Here is a 23,402-nt window from a genome sequence, read left to right on the forward strand (position 1 = left end):
ATGTCATCTGTAAATACATCAGTTATAGCTATAGATTGCTGCTATTTATGCAGCATGAGATGAGGCTTCAAGTTTGTTTTGTGGCTGCATGGGGCATTTAAATGGTCTTTCCCAAGTGCCTTTTTCTACTTTATTGTAGCTAATCAGTGAACAACTCAGCTGTGACCACAGGTGTATTTTCATCTGCTGAAACCCCTGACTTTCTCTTTTCTCTATGTAACTATAGAGAATCCTTTCCGTATAATCGAGAGGAAATGTCATTTTAACGTTAAAACCTTCATTGTGAAGTCTGGAAACCACGCAGCAGTTTAGAAGTCTGAAATTTAGAAAATAACACGTTAACATTTAAATGAAGTTTTAAAATCGCAGACTGCTGCTAAAGTTCAAAGCTGAGGATGTGATTTGTTTACAAAGGGCAGTTGCAGCTTCAAAGAAAGAATCCTGGGCTTTTGAAACTCATAAAGTAAATCTTGTTGCTTATGCCAATCCAGTAAATATAAATGAAAAGGGCTATGATGGAGAATCACAGGGGCTTCATAACAAGCTGTGCAATGATTACCTGGAATGAGGGCATCTGAAAAATGTCTCTTAGGTTTAATTTACTCCTTCTTTCAAATTAACCTAATGTAATGCTCAGGTGACCAGAGTATCCTCAGTCAAATCTGAAACACTTGTCTTTGCATGAAGAAATAGCCATTATCCTTCCAGCAGCTAATGTCTCTGAAGAACCATAGGAAATGATTCAGCCCTCATTGCTGTCACATAGCAGGAAAGAAAGATGAACCTTACAAACAGTATTTTATCCTGCTTTCCTAAAGATCAGTTGGGTTCCTGCTTCTTTTCCTGCTGCTTCACACTGCAGGTGAGATCTATCAGCACGTCTAAAGGCAAAAGAAGACAAGCAATAAGTATGAGATGATAAAATCCCTGCTTTTCATAGAATCATATAATCATAGAATAGTTAGGGTTGGAAAGGACCTGAAGATCATTCAGTTTCAACCCCCCTGCCATGGGCAGGGACACCTCGCACTAAACCATGTCACCCAAGGCTCTGTCCAGCCTGGCCTTGAACACTGCCAGGATGGAGCATTCACAACTTCCTTGGGCAACCCATTCCAGTCCCTCACCACCCTCACTGTAAAGAACGTCTTCCTTATATCTAACCTGAACTTCTCCTGTTTAGGTTTTAACCCGTTACCCCTTGTCTTACCACTACAATCCTTAATGAAGAGACCCTCCCCAGCATGCTTATAGGCCTGCTTCAGACACTGGAAGGCTGCTATGAGGTCCCCACGCAGCCTTCTCTTCTCCAGCCTGAACAGCCCCAACACTCTCAACCTATTTTCATACAGGAGGTGCTCCAGTCCCCTGACTGTCCCCTCGTGGCCCTCCTCTGGACTTGTTCCAGCAGTTCCATGTCCTTTTCATGTTGAGGACACCAGAACTGCACACAACACTCCAGGTGAGGTCTCACAAGAGCAGAGTAGAGGGGCAGGATCACCTCCTTCGACCTGCTGGTCACGCTCCTTTTGATGCAGCCCAGGATACGGTTGGCTTTCTGGGCTGTGAGCACACACTGAAGCTGGCTCAAGTTCATTTTCTCATCTACCAATACCCCCAAGTCCTCCATACGGCTGCTCTGAATCTCTTCTCTGCCCAGCCTGTAGCTGTGTTTTCTTTTAAGACAATTTAAAAAATAGGTTTTCTTCCTTTAAAGACTCTGTTACAATTTATCCAATTAACGCTATGAAGACACTGCTTAAATGCGACAAAGTGTGCTGTCAGCCACTTGGAAAGAAAGAATGTATTAACTACTTACGGCCAAAAGAGAGAAGACAGTGCTTACCCTCCAAAAGTACACACACCTTTTATAATACAGAGCACCTAAAGAAATAATACACTTTTTAATACAAAAAGCCCTATAGAGTTTAAGACACATATTATTAATGCCTATGTCATTTTTTAAAATGCACATAGACAGTGATGTTTGGGGAAGAATAAAATAAACTTCTTTTTTTTACCTTCATGACTCCAAATGTGCTTTTGATGAGAGATGAAATAGGGTAAAATGTCATTTGTGTTACAGAACTGTTTATCCCTTTGTCCCATTTATGCCAACGTAAGTGATCATTTTATCTTAAATTTTGGAAAATAGGTTTCAAGTGTGGACTAGGAAATTTCAAGTAAGACTTTCCCTTTATGGGACAAATTGAAGATCTAAGATCAGACTTTCCAATGGAGCTGCTATGTCTCAATTTCTTGATTGCATCCCTCCTAAAGGCTCATAGCAGTTTTGCAGCTGCATAAATAACAGTTTAATCCCACCCTGCTGAGTCTTTTATGACATAACTCTAAGGAGCTTGTATGTTTATGTATGGTATTATTTGTCCACATATATATGTAGCTGATATTTATTAGCTATCCTTATGTGTATGCTGCCACCACACCAAACTCCACAGCAGCTCTGCAAGCTGGGTCTTCCTTCACTCACACATATGAGCCATAGAGGACCAGTGGGAACCACAGATCTCAAGAAGATTCAGGTTCCTTTGAATCATGAGAAAGAAGGAACCGCACATTATGGAGCTGCCACTCTCTCTTCAGCTGCTTCAGCATGACCCATAAATGCTGAGGGTATGGAACACTCTGAGCAGAGTGTGAGCAGAGTCCAGGACCTCAGTGGAGCAAATCTAGGAAGCCAGAATTGAAAGGCATCAGAAGTCCTGGCTTCTTCCCCTTCTCTTGGTCATGAGGAGGCCTTGTCTAAGCTAGGAATACTAATACTTGTAAGACATCAGGCCAATACTCTCTGCTTTGAGTTTTCCATGGAGCCAAGAAAAATACTGCATGTTTTAGCTTTGTGTTATTAAACTATAAGGCATCCCATTCAAACCATTTATAAGAAACATCATCTAGGGGAAAAAAAGGAAACAAAATACTCCCATTTTATTCCGATTGTTTCTAACACGTGTCACATCCAAATTTCCTGTAAAATCCTTTTCTGGTTCCATGAAAGGGAACATGAGGGAGAATCGTCAGGCTGCAAAGAACATGGGATGAAAGCCTTCTTGTAACAAAGCCTTGGGCCTCTGGGGTGGAGTAGGGATGACACAGAACTAAATACATCAGTAGCACAAGTTCCTTTAAATAACAAGTTCTTTTAAATAACACCATTTTTGATTGAAAGGTTTCAGTTCAATCCATGCAATTTCTTTTTCTTTTTTTTCCATAGGAAAAGAATGACGGCATGAGCTGTTCAACAAACAAGTGTATCTTTTTGAACAATAGCTGGAGAATGAGATGGAGCATAAAATTCCAGCATCTGTGTACTTTTCCCCAAAGAAATGGTACTTGAGGCCTTCTAATCCCTTGCATGCAATGAATTTGAAAGATTGTCTCTATATACGGGACACCGTCACGTTGGGTTTTGGTTTCGTTTTTCTTTTTAATTGCTCTCCACACAAACAAAACTGGAAAAAAAAAATCTCCATATGCAGAATGTGCTTTAATACAGATGACTTGAATGCCATAAAAATATATGATATACAGCAGAAAGGCCTGTTAGAGCCATTGTATTCACTTTTTGCATTTCCAGCTGAAAACTGAGCATTGTAACCAGTGGCCCGAGTGTATCCAGAACAATTACTGCAGTAACTTTTTTATAGCTCATGTACGCTAATTTTAATAATATACACTTAAATACTAAATATCTGCTTGAAATTTAGCAGCAGAACAGGCTTTCATGGTGTTGCAATGACACCCAATTTAAGATCAGTGCCACTTCAAGGCAAAGGGGAAAAAAGCCCATAAAATCTTTTGATGCACTATGTTTAATGATGTAATGTTGCTTGATATTCCTATTTCCTGCTGTGCTATTGTCTAAAACACTAGACTAAGACTAATTAACCCTTGCAGGAATCTAGCCCAAAGAATACAATATTCACATTGATTCCAATGACAGCAATCAAAGCATGACAAAAAGGCTGCAGTTTGTTAAAGCCCGAATTAGGGTTTGCTGTTTGAAAAGCATTGGGATCACCAGTGCTTACACTCTTAAACTGTTATATTTACAATAAATACATGCAAACAAGTGGTTTGCCATGAGGTTTTTCTCCTAAGGACAAAACCTCACTGTTCATTAGTTTGCAATTAAAAAACCCAGCTGGCATCAACAGACCTCACTAATCACTGCTTATAACATCAGTTGTTATGCTTTTAGCTGATTTTATCACATGACTGTAGGTAAAAGGAAACCTCAGTAAGTTGACAGATGAGTAAAATTAGTTGGTTTGTATTTCAGACATGAAATATGGTTTTAAAAATGCTATTACTGTCAACTACTCTTCTTTGTTCTCCTAAAGAACGATTCTTCGTATAGCAGTTTCAAGGCTTTATTCTGCAGCCACTGAACTATTTGGAGTTTTGCCTGCTTAATGACATGAGATTAACTTGTTCTGTGAGAAGACACCAACAATATTCCATAGGACTATCCTCAAGGACTAAAGCCGTCAGGGTGAACACAGAAATCTCTACAGCTAATGAATGTGACAATTTTACCTCTGTGACCAGGTCTGGTGGACCACACAGCGGGTCATATTCTTTGTGTTTTCCATCTCTAACTCCAGATGTTAAATTCAGAGTAGACACTTGTTGACAATGCATTTAGGGCAGTTCTTACCCCAGAGTAAAATTATGCCACAGAAATATTTATAAAAACAGAGTTTTAAAAAATGTTTTTAGTCATTTTGTTTCGCACTACAGCTGGAGGTGTTACTAACAATATGATGAACAGGAATCTGTTAAGTGTTCTACAACCGACACCCACAGCAGTCTCATTGTATGCTTATTGTAACTTCAGTCAAAATATTGATTATTATCATTATTATAGATCAGGTGTGCAGGATCCAGTTAAAATAGCAGCGTATCGATAGATGACTGAAAGCAGTCTTCCACATTTTCCATTAAATTTGCAAATACCTTTAAATGCAAGAAATTCTTCAGATAACCGAAATTTTGTTACATATGCATTAAGAATTATATACAATCTTCCACAGCTGTTTATTCATTGGAAAATTTCCAGGCTTGTGCAGTTCTTTAAAAATACAATCAGGAAATAATAGCAATAATTTTTATCTAAATGTGTTCTTAAGTTTGGTTTTTTTTTTTTTAATCAGGGCTCTATTGTAAGAACAATTCTAGAATAGATTTATTTCTTATAATAAACACAAAATACAACACTTTTTAATCAAGATAACTTTACATGCTTGAAAATGCTCCAGATTTTCTGGAAACAGACTTTGTCCCAAGGTCCTAGATTTACCTGTCTTTCTTCCTCCTCCTTCTTAAAGTGTCTGTATTTGATATGCTGGTATAAATACTTTTATATAACAGAAATAAAAATTATTTCCTCAAAGATGTATAAATCTATACAGAGCTGATATGTTGTTCCTAAATATACTTTCAACTCATGTTATAACCATGTTACCTATTAATATGTAGGTTACATATTAACATTGCTACTTTTAGCTACCATACTTTCACTATCTACCACCACCTTAAATTTGTCTCATGTCTTTCTTATCCCTATTCACAAAGTTTTCAGTTTTCATCGGGCTAATACTCTGTAAGTCCTAGGGTACTGAACTTCAGAGTTTATCAATCAGAAATTATCTGAAGAGCAAAAAAGAAGCTTAGAAGAATTATCACGTTTGTTACTTTGCTGTACTTTACACAGACTTTCGGCAAGCAAATAAAACATTAAAAATACTGTGGTTCTTCATTTTTCTGTAAGTGTAACAACATAAGGGTGATGTTTCATGCATCTTTATGACTTTAGGAGCAGTTTATTGGCCAACAAATTAACACTACTACAGGAATACTTTCCATAATAGCCAGGTCAGGAAACCTAAACTGGAATGTAATATCTACCTGAATTTCTCAATTTCCTATTTTAGTACCTGACATGGATTTACCAGAAGCCCATCTGCTTTCCCATGAACAGCACTAGTAAGAATAATGTGCATTTCACGTATAATTCTAAAATAACTTCACTGCCTGTGTATTTACACACAGATCCCTAATCTGATGTAGAGATAATACAAACCACACTGTGTAAATTGCTATGATGTTGTGGAGTATAGCCCAGATTGGAATCTGCTCTATATGCTTACTATTACAATGTGTTATCACGAAAAGAAATTTGCCCGGAATCTGAACTGAGTTTGAAAAGAAAATGGGAAATCATTGCTGTGGTTTAAGCCCATCCAGCAACTAAGCACTGACTTCCCCTCAGCCCTGCACCAGTGGGATGGGGAGGAGAATATGCTCGTTTCAGATTCAAATTAACCATTTCCTAGAATGCCACAGATTAGAGTGGGAATTTAGAAAATACATTGTGTGCAAACACCTACACTGGAGGCATTCCCAGTCAGGCAAAGTAAATCCCTGTCTAGCTATCCAAAGTGAAACATTTGAACTAGTAATCAAAGCTCCTTCTAAAGCCAATGAGAGGAGACCAGCACCTCCACAAAGTAATTAATTTCATCCCTGGATGTGTGTTTATCATCACAGATAGAAGGAAACATATGCCCATTCTAAGGAACCTTGAAGGTTATCTTAGATTAGACACCAACTGTGGATTTTATTCAGGATTAGATGTAGACATGTAAAGTGAGTATCTCATCTACCATTGTAATCAAAATGCCTTCTTTTTTTGGTTTAGCATAATTTCAGATGATCTAGGATATCCTGCCTGGTGACTAGTTGCTACTCCAGATAATTACAGGTCATACGCCATAATTTCTAGCCAGTTGCAAATGCGTAAAGTGTGCATTGAATGACATTGGATGTATACATTGACATAAATAGATGGAGCATAATGAAAATTCAATCCTCTCTAAAGGAAGAATATTGTGTAAAGTAAATATGTAAGAAATCAACCACTTGTATTATATTATCTACTATAAAATCGACCACAAAAGGTGAACAATGTAAATACACTGTATTCCCAATCTCAGTGTATGTAAGTATGAAAAACCTGTGAGAAAAGGATCTAATGCTAATTGCTTTTACACAAATATTCTCTCCAATTTACAAGTTTGATTCAGAGATACTGCTATTGCCACCAGTACATGCACAGAAATGTGATGTTTGGCTTATGCATTCAGAACAGACTGTATCTATCTGCTTCATCCTCTTTGTTCAGATACAGGAGGGTGGGAAATATCACGCCACAGCCTTGATGAGCTGCTGTGCCATAGACAAGTATCTGATGTTGTATAAAGAATGTAAAAGTCCCACTGAAGTAAAAAAATGACTCATTCATATGTCTGGGAGTAGGATTCAGCTCCCAGAAGCCAAACGGCTTGTGTTTGCAACTCTTGCATTGACTATTGCACGTTTACAAGGTTTCAGTTTTCACATGGTCATTGTTGTTTAAAGCAGGAGAAGGTTTGCTCTTCTGACCATCAGTTCCTCCTTTGGAAGTGTCCTGGAAGAAAAGCCTTGGCATCCACAGTGACATTAAAATTCTTTTGTATTCATTCCGAAAATTCTGGTTAAGAAGTCCGTATATTATTGCATTAAGGCAACTGTTAAAATAGGCCATGAAGTAGCTTATAATGAATAACCATTCAGGAACTTTTGGTGCCATTTCCATAGGATCAATGGCTACAGCCAGTCCAATGAAGTTTAAAGGTGCCCAGCAAAAGGCAAAAATCACAAAAACAACAAACATGGTAAGAAAGTTTCTGAAGTCACTTGGCTTCAGTCCTGGCTTTGTTTCTGACTTGACTCGTCTTCTAACTTGAAGCACTAAAACCCAGATTCGAAGGTAGCAGAAGCTCACAATGGTGATAGGGACGATGAAGTGTATTACCACAACAGCTATGGTATAGTAGGAGCTTGCAGTCTGAACAAACGTGCATGAATAGATGCGTGGGTCATACTTTAAAGAACCAAGAAAAAAATTTGGCACAGTTGCAATTATTGTTAATACCCAGATTAAGGAGACGTACAGCATCGTGTTCCAACAGCTGTACACTTTGTCATAGGCAAAACTATGACATATATAGCAATATCGATTTATTGCAATTGCAGTGATGTTGAAAATAGAGCCTATTACACTCAGTCCCATCACAAAGCCACTCACTTTACAGTGAATTTCACCCAACGTCCATCCATTGTGGAAAATAGCAAAGAGTACCAGTGGGTATGGATACAGGGCCACCACCAGATCAGCCAAAGCTAGGCTCACCACAAATGCATTACCTGGGGGAGAGAAAAATGCAGAGATGTAAGTCTGAAAGCAAGCACAGTTGTGAATGAGAAGAGAATGTGATATTTTATTTCCAGTAGCTGCAACGCTAAATTATTGGTAATGTCAGCAAGCAACAGGTATATAGAACTGATAAGTCTCTACGGAAAATAATTTTACAGTTCAGCTTAGAACACCCCATAAATGTCTGCAGCAACATGATGTCTCAAATCTGTCGGTGACCTAATTATAACCTTCCTTTCTATTTTAATCTTTAATAAACATAACCATCAGCAAACCATTGTATAGGCACGTGTTCATATGCTTCAGTGTAGCTAACTCCACAGCTGGGTTGAATAAGAGGGAAAAGAAAGCAAGTCTAAATTGTACCAGGTAGGCCAGCCATTATGCCTTTATAACCTGTAATGCTAACAGGCTTGACAAGGGAAGGCTATGCAAAGATTAGGTCTATAGGGATTGCAAGGATGTGTTGGTTTATGTATATTCTAAATTGCTACACAATAGTCTATATTATAGACATTTTCTGTGTGAATGGCCTACCCGTATTGCAGTTATTTTCCCACTGGATTGACTAAAGAAGGGTGAATTGCCTTCACCACCCTCTGTAGAAAGGCAAATTTAATTATACAAAGGAAAAATGCATTCGTGCAAGAGGAAGTACTTGAATTCATGGAAGGAGCCTTTAGATCCTTTGCAGTTGACAACATTTAAAGAAACTTTAGTGGTATAGTGGAGACTTATTGTCTCTCTTTAAACAGTGTCCTTTACATCAATTTGCAATTCCTGGATATCTTACCTGTGGATACTTTAATAAAATAGTAGGATTGTCAACTATATTCCTGAAACACTGAATGTGAAATCACGCTTTACGAACTTCCCGAGAGACAGAAAATAGAGGTACAAACCCTAGATTCTTAGCATTTATTTAGCGTAAAACACACTTCTGGTTTGCTTACTCATTTTTTTTTTTTGCTTGAAATCCTTCAAAGCGTCAATTGATGTGCAAAATACCCAAGTAGCATTTAAAATCATGTGTAGAACATCATTATTTTCTGAAAAGAGCAGTTAGATCCTCAGTTCTACAAATTTTGAGCTTTCTAGTCCTCATCTAGGGAAGCAGTTCCCATTTAAGTACAGATATAGTGCTGTGGATAAAGACATCATTAGCTAGGAGCCATAAAACAACCATGTATGATTTAACTCCTCAAAAAAATGACCAAAGTTCACCCGTATACTGTTGGCCCCTCCTGCTCTGCATCTGTAGCTTGTTTAACCTGAATTAAGGAATGGGGAGCTCATCTTCTCCCATTCGCTTTAGGGGAAGACCATGGTCATCAGTGTTTGCACAACAGCTAGTGAACCTCAGGAACCTCACCAGGAAGTGTGATTATCCATCTGTAGGTACAGAAACATGGCTTATCTCAAGAGCTGTGTATAACTTATTTTAGACAGCTCCTTGTTATATATTTATCAGCCCATCTCACTCTTGTGCTGTTTTAAAGGTCATACAAGTATTATTTTCATAGCTACAGTTTACTGACACGATACTGAATGTAAGTCAATTCCATGTTATTCGTCTTAGAAGCAGGATGTAAGCCAATAGTACTACACTGGGTTTTGTGCTCTCCCAGGTCACAGTCACTCCCTGTTTTAGGGTTGAAGGGGTCTATTTGAGTATGTTGTTAGAGCTACACAAAGAGATATTTCCTTCTGGCTTTATATGCCCTGTACTGAATACAGTTAAGGAATGTCATGACGTTATGAAAAAAGTAAATGTAAATTTTCAGATGCAGACCACGTATTTTCTACTCAGGATTTCTAAGGGCTTAGAAAAGTGTCTCCAGTCTGGGGCTTTGCACTTCAAGACAAGAGTGAACTTTGCTTAAATGTAATCTAGAGCAAAGCAAATATCTACCAGTTTCACAATATGTGAGGAAAGATTGAACAAATTAGGAAGATGATTGAGGGGAACATTCAGCTTTTTCAATCATATTTGGAAATTTACTGTAAATGCATTTGGCAAAAGGATTTCAAAATTTTCAGTGTAATTTAGTACTTCTTGAAAATTCCAGCTGCAGTGAATAAAGACAGTTAGCAACAAACTTGTCAAAACCATAAAATACCATTTTGTAACAGAAGAAGAATGGTGCAATATCTATAAAGGCCTCAAGCGATTTGTAACTTTTGTGGCTTTTTCCAGGGTTGCATGTTCATATTGTGCACTGCAAAGTAAGGTCAAATGTTTTTTCCTTTCTACGTGGCTGACTGCAGAATGAAGTTTAATATTATATTACTGCAATGAATAATCTACAAAAATAGAGAGAAACTTTTCTAATTCATATAAAATACATAAATACCATTTTAAGAAATAAAAGGTCTTTGATGTCTTTTAAGTTCTTGGAGAAGGGGAGTGTTCCTAGATACACCTGAGACACGGCATTTGGAGTGGCTATAATTACATCCAGAAGACAACCAAAGAGGTAATTTTTTGTTGCCTGTGACAAAATAGAAGCTACAGAACACTCATCTAGTTGGAATTATCATCATTGTTTCCATAATTTACCTGATGGAATTTGTTCCTTGATTTTGGTTTCATCAGACCGAGATTATATTCATTTATAGGAAACAAATTTTCTTACTGGAATGAAAAGACCCCTTAACTACAAGTAGTAGCTACTAAAACCAAGATATCTAGCCAGGAACTAAAAAAGATGCACAACTACAGTGTTTTAAACACTGATGGTTGGATACTTGAAGGTCCTGATACTGACTTTGGATGCAACAGAACTAGATCATGAAGCATTCTTGCACATCAGTTTGGTTACCTCAGTTAATAGAAAAAAGGAAACTTTCACACATTTTACATTTCACATAATTTTGATATGACTTAATATTGTACAATTTTAATCACAGAACAATCTTTTTGGTAAGTTCAGGACTTTTAAGGGCTAAGCATGTGCCTTCTGAAATGACAATTAACTTCTAATATCGCTACCAAACCCAGAATTAATTGCAATCACCAACCATTTTTTAAAGGTTTTGCTTCTCTCTTTGGTTGCAAACTGGCTAAAATGATTAATTATAGATAATGGTGTTTTATTTTTTATTAGGTGGTGTTTTGGTTGGTACACATTAGTTTAACAAGTTATTATATATTGCATATAGACATCATTCTCTTAGCTCTATTTCCTCCTGGCTAAAGTCATGTTTGTTGTTGTGTACTCTTCTGCATACATTACTCTTGCTTTCTTTAGCATACAAAGGCCTAGCTTCAAGACAGGAAAATTATTTCTACTCAGCCTATTTTGCAGACTGTTGCATTTTTATCTGCCCCCTCCTCCGCTATAATGTGTTGATAGATATTTCTAAACAGCAAGGACTGATGACTCAGAATAGTTATTTTATTCTTCCATTTCCATATCCTAACTTTAAAGGAAACCATATGGAGTTATGCTTGCAGATTTCTTAGCTTGTTATGTGTTCAGTTGGAATATAAATGATAAAGCTCTTTCTTTAAGCTTAAGGCTTAAAACTCCTCTAAATATCAGTATTGTTTATGGTTAAATAGTCTTTTGTACTGACTAAGAATTATAAGAGCTAGAGTCTTCTATGGTATCATTATGACAACTACCTGTAGATATCTGTATGAAAGGAAGAGGAGCAAGATCTTGACTTTAATGAAGTAAGTGCCATGAGAGTCTGTCAAATGAAGACAATAATTCCTCAGCACAGTTCACAGTAACAGACATCCTCAAGATGTGAGACTGACAGACTGCCTGTACACACTAGGCATTTCTCTAGTGCTAGCTCATACTTCAGTCCTCTGCCAGAATCCTGTAGACCCTGTACTCAAAAGGAATTTAAAAAAAGAGTGTTCTGGAAGGCTACTGATAGCTTTTGTATTGTGTTTGATGTATAAAGACAAAATCCGGGCTTAGCTTTGGACAGCCTTATAGTTAAAGACACAAGATATCTTTTCAGGGATGCATGATCTCATACATTCTGTAAGGTGCTTTCATGTAAATACTAAACATACAAAATACCTTTTTTCCTCTAGTTTTTCAAATGTTCACAAAATACACAAGGAGAGCCTGATCTTTCAGTTCTTTCCTGCAAATCATTAAAGGAAGGAAAAAAAGGTTTACAGTCTCAGTCATAATCCCAGATTTCTGTAAGTGATACGCCGCTTGCACCCAAAATGCTCCCTCAGGTGTAACATCACTTCTCTCTAATAAAGGTAATCTTGATCCTGACACTAGGCTTGGTATGGAAGTTGGTGGCACGAGGCAGGCAGGCAGAATTAAGGACTGGTCAGGTTTTCGTTTCTCTTTCTAGAGTAGGTCAGTGGATATGGCTCAAATGGTACGCAGGAAGACATTAGCTGCTCCTGGAGAAAGGCTGATGCTTCGTATTTCCTCAATACTAACTTTCGTCTCAGTTTTGACTTCTTTGGTAAGTATTTTTTTTATGGTATTTAAGCTCTTGTACTTCTTGAATTTTTGCTTAAATAGGTAACTTTTAAAACTGTTTGAAATCATCTGTATCAACTCTTTCCCCTCACAATCCATGAGAAAAACTAAAACCTGCTAGCTCAATTCAGATGAAACTCCATTCATTTCAGCAAGAATGAAGCCATCAGAAATAGACACCAGCAGCAGGTGGAGCAGAGAATTGAGTCTTTCACACGCTGACATTTGAATTCCCTGTGATACAAGCCAAGACTTAGGGTAATCTGGTTTACCGAGACACGATAATCTACTATAATGTTCAACAACGTGTTACTAACAGAAGGTTTAATATAACACTTCAAACAGGCGCCAGATGGGTTTGTGTTTTCTTTGAATATGACAATTTGAAAGTGGTGATATGCTCTTTTGTAGTTATGTTTCATGATTTCAGATATTAGTAGGATATACTGCAGACGCTGATGCAATGGAAAGAGACAGGCAATATGTTTTCACTACAACTGCAGTATTTTAGATACTCTAGTAAAAAATATAACAGACAATGAGCCAAGGCTGGTCTTCAATCTACGGAATGTTTAGGTAATTTCTTTTTAGGAAATGTATGTTCAGTGAAACTCTTTAAATATTGGTGAGTATAATTATCCTATGGTACGTATAAAGAAAACACCATCACTGAGAGTAGAATTATAGAATCATCTTTGTTGGAAAGGACCTTTAAGATCAAGTACAACCATTAACCTAATGCTGGCAAGCCCACCCCTAAACTATGTCCCTAAGCACTACATCTACACATATTTTAAATTCCTCCAGGAATGGTGATTTCACCATTTCTCTGGGCAACCTTTTCCAATGCCTGACCACCCTTTCAGGGAAGGAATTTTTCGTAACCTCCAATCTAAACTTCCCCTGGTGCACTTCCTCTTGTCCTATCACTTGGTACTTGGGAGAATAGACCAGCACTCACCTCACTACAATGCCCTTTCAGGCAGCAGTACAGAGTGATAGGGTCTCCCCTGATCCTCCTTTTCTCTGGTCTAAACAACCCCAGTTCCCTCGAAGAGATCTGGTTTCCACAGTCTCCAGATCCCTCTGCAGAGCCTTCCTACCTTCCCACCCAACTTGGTGTCATCTGCAAACTTACTGAGTGAGGGTGCACTCGACCCTCTCATTCAGACCATTGATAAAGATATGAAACGATAATGGCCCTGGTACTGAGTGTTTGAGAGCACCACTTGTGACTGGCCACCAGCTGGATTTAACTCCATTCACCACACTTTGGGTGCAGCCATCCAGCCAGTTTTTTACCCAGTGAAGAGTGCACCCATCTAAGCAATAAGCAACCAGTTTCTCCCGGAGAATGCTGTCGGAAATGGTGTCAAAGGCTTTACTAAAGTCTGAGTAAACAGCATCCACAGCCTTTTCCTCATCCACTAAGTGGGTCACCTTGTCATATAAGATTGCATTAGTCAAGCAGCACCTGCCTTTCATAAACCCATGCTGACTAGACCTGATCACCTGGTTGTCCTGTATGGGCCACGTAATGGCACTCAAGATAATCTGCTCCGTAACCTTCCCCAGCACTGAGGTCAGAATGACATGCCTATAGCTCCCCAGATCCTCCTTCCAGCCCTTCTTGTATTTGGGCATCACATTTGCCAACCTCCAGTCAACTGGGACCTCCCTGATTAATCAGGACTGATGATCAGTAATGGAAAGTGGCTGGGTGCGCACTTCTACCAGGTCCATCAGCACCCCTGTATGGATCCCATCTGGTCCCATAGTTTTATCTGTGTTTAAGTGATGTAGGAAGTCACTGACCATTTCCCCTTGGACTATGGGAGCTTCATTCTGCTCCCAGAATCCTTGGATTCTACCTTCAGCTCAGGGACTGGGTACTTGGACAACAACTGGTCTTACTATTAAAGACTGAGGCAAAGAAGGCATTATGTACCTCAGCCTTTTCCTTATCCTTTCTTACTATGTTTCCCCTGCATCCAATAAAGGATGGAGATTCTCCTTAGCCCTCCTTTTGTTGCTAATGTATTTATAGAAACTTTTTATTGCCTTTTACAGCAGTAGCCAGATTAATTTCTAGTTGGTCCTTGGCCCTTGTACGTTTCTCCCTGCATATCCTAAAGACATCCTTGTAGTCCTCCAGAGCAGCCTGCCCCTTCTTCCAAAGGGCCTTTTTCTTTCCTGTGTTCCTGCCAAATTTCTCTGTTCAACTAGGCCTGTCTTCCTCCCAAGTGGCTTGGTTTTTGGCTCATGGGAATAGCCTGCTCCTGCACCTTCAAGAGCTCCTTCTTGAACTTTCAAGTCCAGCCTTCCTGGAATCCTTTGCTTATCAGGACTGTTCTATATGGAGTGCAGAAGGGCAGTATCTACTGTTGCAGTTATCCTTGTATTGTGCAGCTTTGGGAGAGCTTTCTGTTCAGAAACAATCCAGGACTATCTACTGTGAAAGTTAGATTCTGGTGTTTTCACAGAATAGTCTGGAATCCAGACTAAATACGGGTTAAGCCGTAGTTATCCATCTTCTGGATGAAAGCATTATACTTTTGTGTAGAAGGTGAGAATGAGAAGAGGAACTTTTCATTTTAAGATGAAACAACGCGAACACCCCATTGTGGGGTAGCTTATTGGAAGATGCTGTGTACACCCCTTTTTCAAGCTGTGCTACAACGCAAAGAATGCAGGATTCACAGGAATAGAAGCTCAACACGCAAAAAGTAGCCTGAGATTGTGGCTTATTGACTTGCAGACTGCTAAGACTGGGTCTGAGCTGGTGCTGAATTGGTTGCAGGAGCTGAAATTTAGGCTTATAAGCCATAGCTTACAGGTGTCAGCATAGTCTTGATGAAAAGAGGCACCTAAAATGCACTTATTATGTTTTTGAGATCATGCTTGGCAGCTGGGTATGAATATAACCCAGTAAACAAAGCTTCCGGTTTTAGTATGCGCTCAGGCTTCTCTGGTTAAATATGGGAGCTTTGGTGCTTGCTGTGAGTTTGCTGCAATGAGTTTTATGCTAGACTACAGGAGCAAAAAAGTAGTTTTAGTGCTGTACTGTTAAAACTTGGTAAAGGCTTGAGGTTTGTAAGCCCTTGATCTATGGCTGCTCTCCTGTGACTACTTCTGGTGCGAGTACGGACAGTGGTGACTCTCTATTGCCACCTAGTGCTCCAGCCACAACTGAGACTATACATCACACTGACTCGCAGGGCAGAAGGCAAAAGCCAGTGGTTGGTCCTTCCAGAGCAAAAGCCTGATCACTAATCAGATGGTACGTTTATGGAGTTCTAAATACTTTTCTAGGCTTCTGATACTTTCTGAGATTAAAGGAACTTTCCCGGTACTGGGTATTTTCAGAGAGAAAAGAGGAAGCAGAACAGGTGAGACAGGCTCTTCTGGAGGATCCACCACCACCTTTGGACACTTTGGACACTTCAAGGGCAGAAGAGCTTTTCTTGGGTAAAGGACTTGATCTTTTGTCTCCCATCGTCCCAAGAGAGTGCCCTACTCACCAGCCCTGCTGCTCTTCTGGGGTTAGCGTGCTTGTCTCTTTCTAGGTTATGTTCAAGCATTTCACCCTAGAACCAGAACACAGAGGTTATCACTTCTATTGTAGAGTGCTCTTCATCAGTTTGTTTCAAAATAAAAACAAACAAACAAAAATCCTTCTCATGATTTAATAGGTGGGAAACTGAGATAGATGGGTGCAGGGACTTGCTCAAGACACAGAGTAGGAAGAACACTCCAGGTTCATGAACCTATTAGATAATATTAGATAATACAACCTCTGTTAGGCACACTGGAGAAAATGATAGTGCCTGTCTAGCTCACTGCTCCAAAATGACACCATAATGTCATTCTGGTAGTGAGGGATGGAGCCAATAAAAGAGATAGAACTATTTAGTGAAGCCAGTCAAATTCAAAGCAAACAAAAGGGGGTAGTTACTGCAATAGGTAGTAAACAGATCTTACAGATACAAGAAATTTTACCTGTAATTCAAGGGGAGGCTGGAGAAGTACTAAAAGAGACATCAGTTGAAGGTTACTAAAGAGACATACTAATGTCAGAGAATAACCTGGGATGGAAGGAATCACAAACTGAGAGGATGTAGAAATATCATACAGGGTTGCTCTGTTCTCTTTTTTAACACGAGTGCCTGCTTACATCTACAGTTAAAGACAGAATATGAGGCTAGCTAAGTCCTTGGTCCCTACCAATACAACTGCTTTTGTGATGAGGACAGTTGGCTTCAGTTACACCATTCAGAAGCACAGTTCCTTCTTGGGCACCCTTGTTGTGGTAATCTGAGTGGTACGATGGGACATTCTCCTTGCCAACACCTCCTCTACACAGCCAGCCCAGTTTTGTTGACAAAATGTTTGAGCGGACAATAACCTTGTTCTGCATGTCCAACTGAGCTGTATTTTGCAGCAGGCATGCGGGTGAAGTTCCCTTACGCCAGTGTCTTCACACTGAAATCAGGGTAGCCTAAGATGGAAAAAAGCCCCTCATGGTCAGAGAATGTCTCTACTAAGACTGCTGTTGCTTTTTGTGCAGGGAATGAAGCCAAGACATATACTCTGAGTGTCTACCACTATGGGCATCAGTGATGGCCCAGCTACAAACCTCCAGTTCCTGAGCACAATCATTAAATAACAACAAAAAGACTCCTTTTTTCACTAATTCATGAAAGAAGTTGGATTTCCTGTATCTGTCAGTATATATCAGCTTAATTTTCTTCACTTGAAGTAATCACAGCTGTCGATTGCTTCAACCAAGAAAGAATAGGAAACCTACATGAACAACTGCAACTGTGAAAACTCATTTACTGCAGATAAAGGGGCTAATATGAAAAGCTGCAAAACAGAACAGGCTCAATCTAGTCAGATCTTATAAATAGCTAGGCAACCTATTATTGCCAATAACATATTTCTTTTTCAATCTCCCAACACTATTACATTTCATAGAAAAAAGAAGTAAAATATGTAGCATTTTGTAGGATGTTATTTTGTTAAAAAAACCAACAACAAACCCCCAACAGTAACAACAAAAAAAACATCCAACAACCTAAAACTTGGTTCAGAGCAACTATAAAAGACTGGAGTGTGGAAGCAAACAAAGTAAGGACAGCTCACTGCTAAAATCTCTGGACAAAACTTTATTGTGTCCTGACAGATATTAACTTACGTTGTGTGCAAAGCTAGCTCATCTTCTATTACCATCACTAATAACTTTCTATTACCTTCATCTTTGCTACAGTTTTTAGCCTGAATTTGTGTCAAAGGAAATTATGTTGGGTTTTTTCTCTCTTAGAGCAACAAAACAACATTCGGGTCCTTAGAATAACTTCTTCCTTCTTTGAGAAAGCGGGACAGGAAATCAAAGAACGAAAATAAATTGATGAAAACAAAAGCCCATGTTTTGTTTTGTTAAGCTTTTTTGTTTGTTTTGGTTTTGTTTCATATTCACCAGGAGATCAGTTGAATTAAAATTAATAAAATCCCCTAAAACACAAAGAAATGAACTAAAAAAAGAAACCCAACCAAAACACCCAAGAGCAAACAACAAACCACAGAAAAGAGCTTTATTTTGAAATGTAAGGCTCAGCATATTACAGAAGATACTAAAAATATCCAGCAGATATATCAAGTGAATAAAATCTGGACTATTGCAGACTACGGGACATACTCAGCGCCAGTTAGCCAAGAGATCTGATTAGCTATGACAAGATGCATCTTGTAGCTTTGCCCTGTACAGAGTAAGACATTTAAACAAAGCAGAGCATCTTGAGCAGTACAAATGTTGGGATCTCCTCTTATGGAAATGCAGACACAGAGGTCATAATTTCCACAGTGATTTACTCAACTGCGCTGTGGGGCTCTGGATGAAGGACTCTCAGCATGTGACAGCTACACAACCAGAAACAAGTACACGCAAAGCATGTACACGAAAACTAGTCACAGATGCAAACCCAAATCAAATCTAAGCCTTTTATTGCTGCTATGTACTCTTAGGGGTTCCTGTGTTCAACTCCCAGATATAGTAGGAGATCCTAAGACAGTCTTGGAGCTCTATAAAATTGGATCTGATGCACTGCAGTAAATAGAGTATATGGGAACATCTAATATGGGGAACATTTATGTTGACAAGTTCCCAATGCTTCTAACATTCTCTGGAGTCCCTTCATTATGTTCTTTTCCCTTCTCTTGTTTTCTCTTTCACCAAGGAAGAAAACAGATGATACTTGATGAAAATGGCCATTATAACCTTTCAGCGAGGACGAGTCTTACCCTTTTTTTTTCTGAGATTTTGGAAGGCCTCATCACTGTACATGCATAACGAGATGTCTCTGGAAACTGTTGTCAGTCTGTGCTATCTGCTTCTTTTGGAAACAAGGTCTTAATGCAAAGTACACTGACATGATTCATCTTATAATGAAACTCACAGGTTTTTAAACAGCATGTAAACAGATAAGTGAATAAAATGCTTTTTATAGGATGCAATTGTGTATTTTCTTCTGAACTATTGGCTGGTTTGTGTTTCAGCTCACTACAGACAGTATGTAATGATCATTTCCTGGATGAAGGTATTTTCTGAGAGCCAGTAAAAGCCTTGCAAAATGACTAGACAAAAACCTCTTTTCTGTCTGTGCCTGTGAGTCCAGCATGGTGATGTCCTTTGATGTCCAGCACTGAAAGTAGACTCTGAATTGTGTAGTTAATGTTTCATGCCTGGGACCATAATCATGGTGAGATAGTCAAAGGAAGGGTGGTAGGCATGGACATAACCAGTATAATCACAGATCATTTATGTTGGAATTTATCTCTAGAGATCATGCAGTCCAACCCTCCTGTTTGTTCAAAGAGAGGTCAACTGCAGTAGGTTTTCAGGGCAATGTCCACACAAGTTTTGACTGTCTCCAGCCCTGGAGACTCAACAGCATCTCTGGGTGACCTGTTCTTATAAGAAATGAGTATACAAGATATTTATTAGGGAATAGGGGGAAGATGCTGTTGATTTTACAACAGATGAGGGCTTTACTTGAGCTAGTAAACAGCAGAAGGTATCTAAGATTGTACCTGCCACTATGTAGGTAGAGAAAAGATGTGGTTCTTAACAGTAAGACAGGGTTTTTTTGGTCAGAAGGTCCCAGTGCGGATTAGCGTAGGTGGGGCTTTGTTTTATTTACATTTGTGTCTTCAGATTCCTTTGTGGCAGCAGAATCTGAACAGTCAGTGACTGGAAATAAAGGTCTGAGCCAAAGACAGAAACTGGACCAACAAACATTTACAGACCTAAGGGGCAGAGGCTGGAGTGTGGTGAGGGCTGCACAAAAAGAGGGAAGAGGCACCACATCCTAGCAAAAACAATGTTGGAAACTAACTGGCTTTAGCAAGGCCAGAATTTTCCTCCTTATCCAGATAGTCAAATACTAGCTTTAGCTTCCCCTTACCCAGGTTGCAGAATCCTTTTCCACATGCTGCTTTGATGATCTTTGAGAACTGTGATCTGCAACCAGCCATTCAGAATAAATCCTTGTGGAATTACTAGCTGCAGCCCAAAGGAGCAATCTGGTAGTCCGTGATCCAGAAAGAGCAGTGGGTGACTTCCATCTGCATGAAGTACAGAGTCACATCTCTTTTACTGCATAAATAGACCAGCAAACTGGGTCAAACCAATGTCAGTTTTACTAAATCAGGATCAAATGGAAATCACTTTTATATATATTACATAAGAATGTTCTGTCTGAAGGTCATGTACTTCACTATTTTGTTTGCTCTCCATAAGCAGCCCAAGTATTCTTGCTTTATATTTAACCAGGAAGCTGACCATGTAGCATGTTTTACAATCTCTGTGGTCCTAGCCTACCACGTGTGTCATAAACGTGACAAAGAGGATTACATTGTTTTGAGATTATCATAATAAAGGCATAATTACAGGAACTTAGATTAGCTCATTTTCGATGAGGCTGCAAGCTTTCTTCACCACAAGGTCGCATTGGTAGCTCATGATCAGCTGCTTGTCTGCCAGGACTCCTAAACTTTTTTCCGCCAAGCTGTTTTCCAGCTGCATGTAACCCAGCATAAATCGGCGCCTGGAGCTGTTCCTCCCCAGGTACGAGACTTAGAATCAGACTTGTAGAACAGTTAGGGTTGGAAAGGACCTTTAAGATCATCTAGCTCCAACTCCCCACTCTTCCCTTTGTTGAACTTCATGAGGTTCCTATCAGACCATTTCTCCAGCCTGGCCACATCCTTCTGAATGGCAACACGATCTGATGCATTAGCCACTCAGTTTGTATCTTCTGTGAACTTGCTGAGGGTACACTCTGCTTCATCGTCTGTGCAGAGAAACAGTACTTGTCCCAGTATTGACTTCCGAGGCACACTACCAGTGGCTTGCACTACTGGTCACAAGTCTCCGGTCACAAGTCTCCAGTCCCAATCATTCAGCCAGTTTTCAATCTACCTCACTCTCTACTTATCTAACCCCTGCTCTGTCATGCAGATGTTAGAGGAGATAATGTCAAAAGCTTTACTAAAGTCAAAGTAAACAACATCCAGTGCTTTCCCATCATGCTAATCATGTCATTGTAGAAGGCTATTGTGTTGGTTAGGCATGATTTTCCATCTGTAAATCTGTGCTGATTACTACCACTCACCTTCCTGTCTTCCATGTTTTTGAAAATGGTTTCCAGGATTAGTTGCTCCGTCAACTATTCAGTACCTTATTAATGAATCAGAAGTAGCACCTTCTTATAACAGCCTGCAATTTTTTTGACTGCTTGTCTTCCAACCATTAATTAAGTCAAACTTTGCTTAGGTTATGATATAATTAATCCAAAAGGCAATAGCCAAGCATAAGACACTAATTGGAAATCTGTCACATATTCTCATAGGCTGAGGCTATCCACAGGCTTATGATCCTGTCTTGAAAATAAAGTATACATGAAATTTCTGGAAATATTGTTGAAGGCGTTGCAACTCTTCAAATAAGTTCATTTGGCCTCAGTGGTACTGGAAGCATGTGGGGGTAAAAGAAGCAATACATAGCTGCCTCTCTTATGGTACGTATCTCCCAGTCCTTCTTTTGTAGATGATTTTTATTTACATTTCATGAGTGAAGCACTGATGATCTGAAAGACCACAGCATTTTACTCAGAAGAGAATGCAAGATCAGCTTTGGTGAAGCTTTGAATAATGTAGTTAGCTGATTCAGTGTAGTTACCATTTAGTTACCTGGTTAGTTACCTAGTTTAGTGTAGCTACCAATGAAGTTACCAATTTTATCTGGTAGTTAGCTACATTTTAATAGTGTAGCTAGCTGGTTCCTGTAGGAAAGCTCCAGGAAAGTTCATCTCTGCTTTGGAATGTATACAAACACTCTTTGTGTAAAGCAATTTGCATCTGTTTTTTGTGAATTCTAACTCTGTAGAAAATGGAATTCAGCAATTGTGCACATAGGTGTAAAGTGGGGGCTGTTTCTGAACAGCTTGATGCCCAGAAGATCCTTGGTTTGTGAACACTTTGGGAAATCTGTTATTTTCATTCCATGCTTATGTAGAAGTAATGGTGTGCTGACTCTTCCTGCATATCTCTGTATTCAGTATGGTGGGTAACACCCACTACTCTTGGCAGCTTTTGGATACGTGAGGGATGCAGTCCTTAAGCCTGAATTCAGAACTGTCAACAGTTTCAATGAATGAGGGCTAAAAATGCCCTCAGCAATGAACGGGTTCCCTTCAGAGCAGAGTAGTAGCATTTACTGTGTAGTTTAATAATATAATAAGGAAACAGAAGAATTTTATGTGAGAGGCTAAGAGGAGTGACCATCTATTTTAAAAGACAACATGGAAGGAAATACAAAGGTGTGTTAAAGTTGCACGTTGTTTTGCATTTGCAAACCAGAAGGTTTGGCTGAGTGAAGATGGAAATTCCACCTAAGGTGCTTTGTGAAACTTCCTCTGTAACAATCCAAAAATTACACCCTGTGCATTCCAGTGAGTAACGCCTGATGTCAAATGAGTTGGCTTGAATGCATAGTCTTTTGAATATAGATTCCCAGGAGTCTTAAGAACCATAAGCTGTATTTCACAGAAAGGAGGGATGGGATAACTCCCAGTTGGCATGTAATCACTATGCCACCTGCGTGTCTTTGCTTGCCTTAAAGCAGTTTTAATATAACATCATTCTACTTGTCAGTAGAAAAGCTGAATAGAGTTGTCTACTTCTAAGTATGTCTTTAAAAAGTCCTAAAGACTATAACACTGATGAAATTCACCATGGGTGGATCTGCACAGTGTCACTAGCTTGAACAGACATTTTTTTAAAAGATATTTAATATATTTAAATGTATTTTAAATAATATTCAGTAAGCAGATTATTTTTACTTGAATAAAATGTAGAAAGTAAAAATACTTAGATTGATTGGATTACACATATTCACAGGTGATAGCCATCTGGCATAAGGTCCTTTTCCCTATTTGAACTCAAATGAAACGCAGTGAGGTACTTGGAAAAATTGCACTGGCTTTAGAATGGGAGGACATTGAGAATTTCAGGCAGGATTTGAGCAAATCTTAGAGTTGTGAGGATGCCATTTATAGATCCCTGTCTTTTTTTGCAGTGATTTATTTTACAATTCAATG

General features: G+C 39.0%; 1 protein-coding gene across 2 annotated transcripts in view; it reads right to left on the reverse strand.

Moving 5' to 3' along the window:
- Positions 1-2,928: 2,928 nt before the first annotated feature.
- Positions 2,929-23,402, reverse strand: part of MTNR1B (melatonin receptor 1B) — a 33,091-nt gene continuing 12,617 nt past the window's right edge. Inside the window, exons 2-3 of one of the 2 annotated variants that reach the window (XR_010612492.1) lie at positions 16,266-16,331; positions 8,206-8,268 (exon numbers count right to left, since the gene is read on the reverse strand). Coding sequence is in view for 1 of the 2 variants with exons in the window: in XM_065678788.1 (XP_065534860.1) it covers positions 7,400-8,268 (869 nt within the window). In the remaining variant the exon portion in view is untranslated. Of the gene's footprint in view, positions 8,269-16,265; positions 16,332-23,402 lie in introns of both variants that reach the window. The other variant, XM_065678788.1, reaches the window with a different exon arrangement.

Source organism: Lathamus discolor, chromosome 4 (assembly GCF_037157495.1).
Source record: "Lathamus discolor isolate bLatDis1 chromosome 4, bLatDis1.hap1, whole genome shotgun sequence".
NCBI classification, from domain to species: domain Eukaryota; kingdom Metazoa; phylum Chordata; class Aves; order Psittaciformes; family Psittacidae; genus Lathamus; species Lathamus discolor.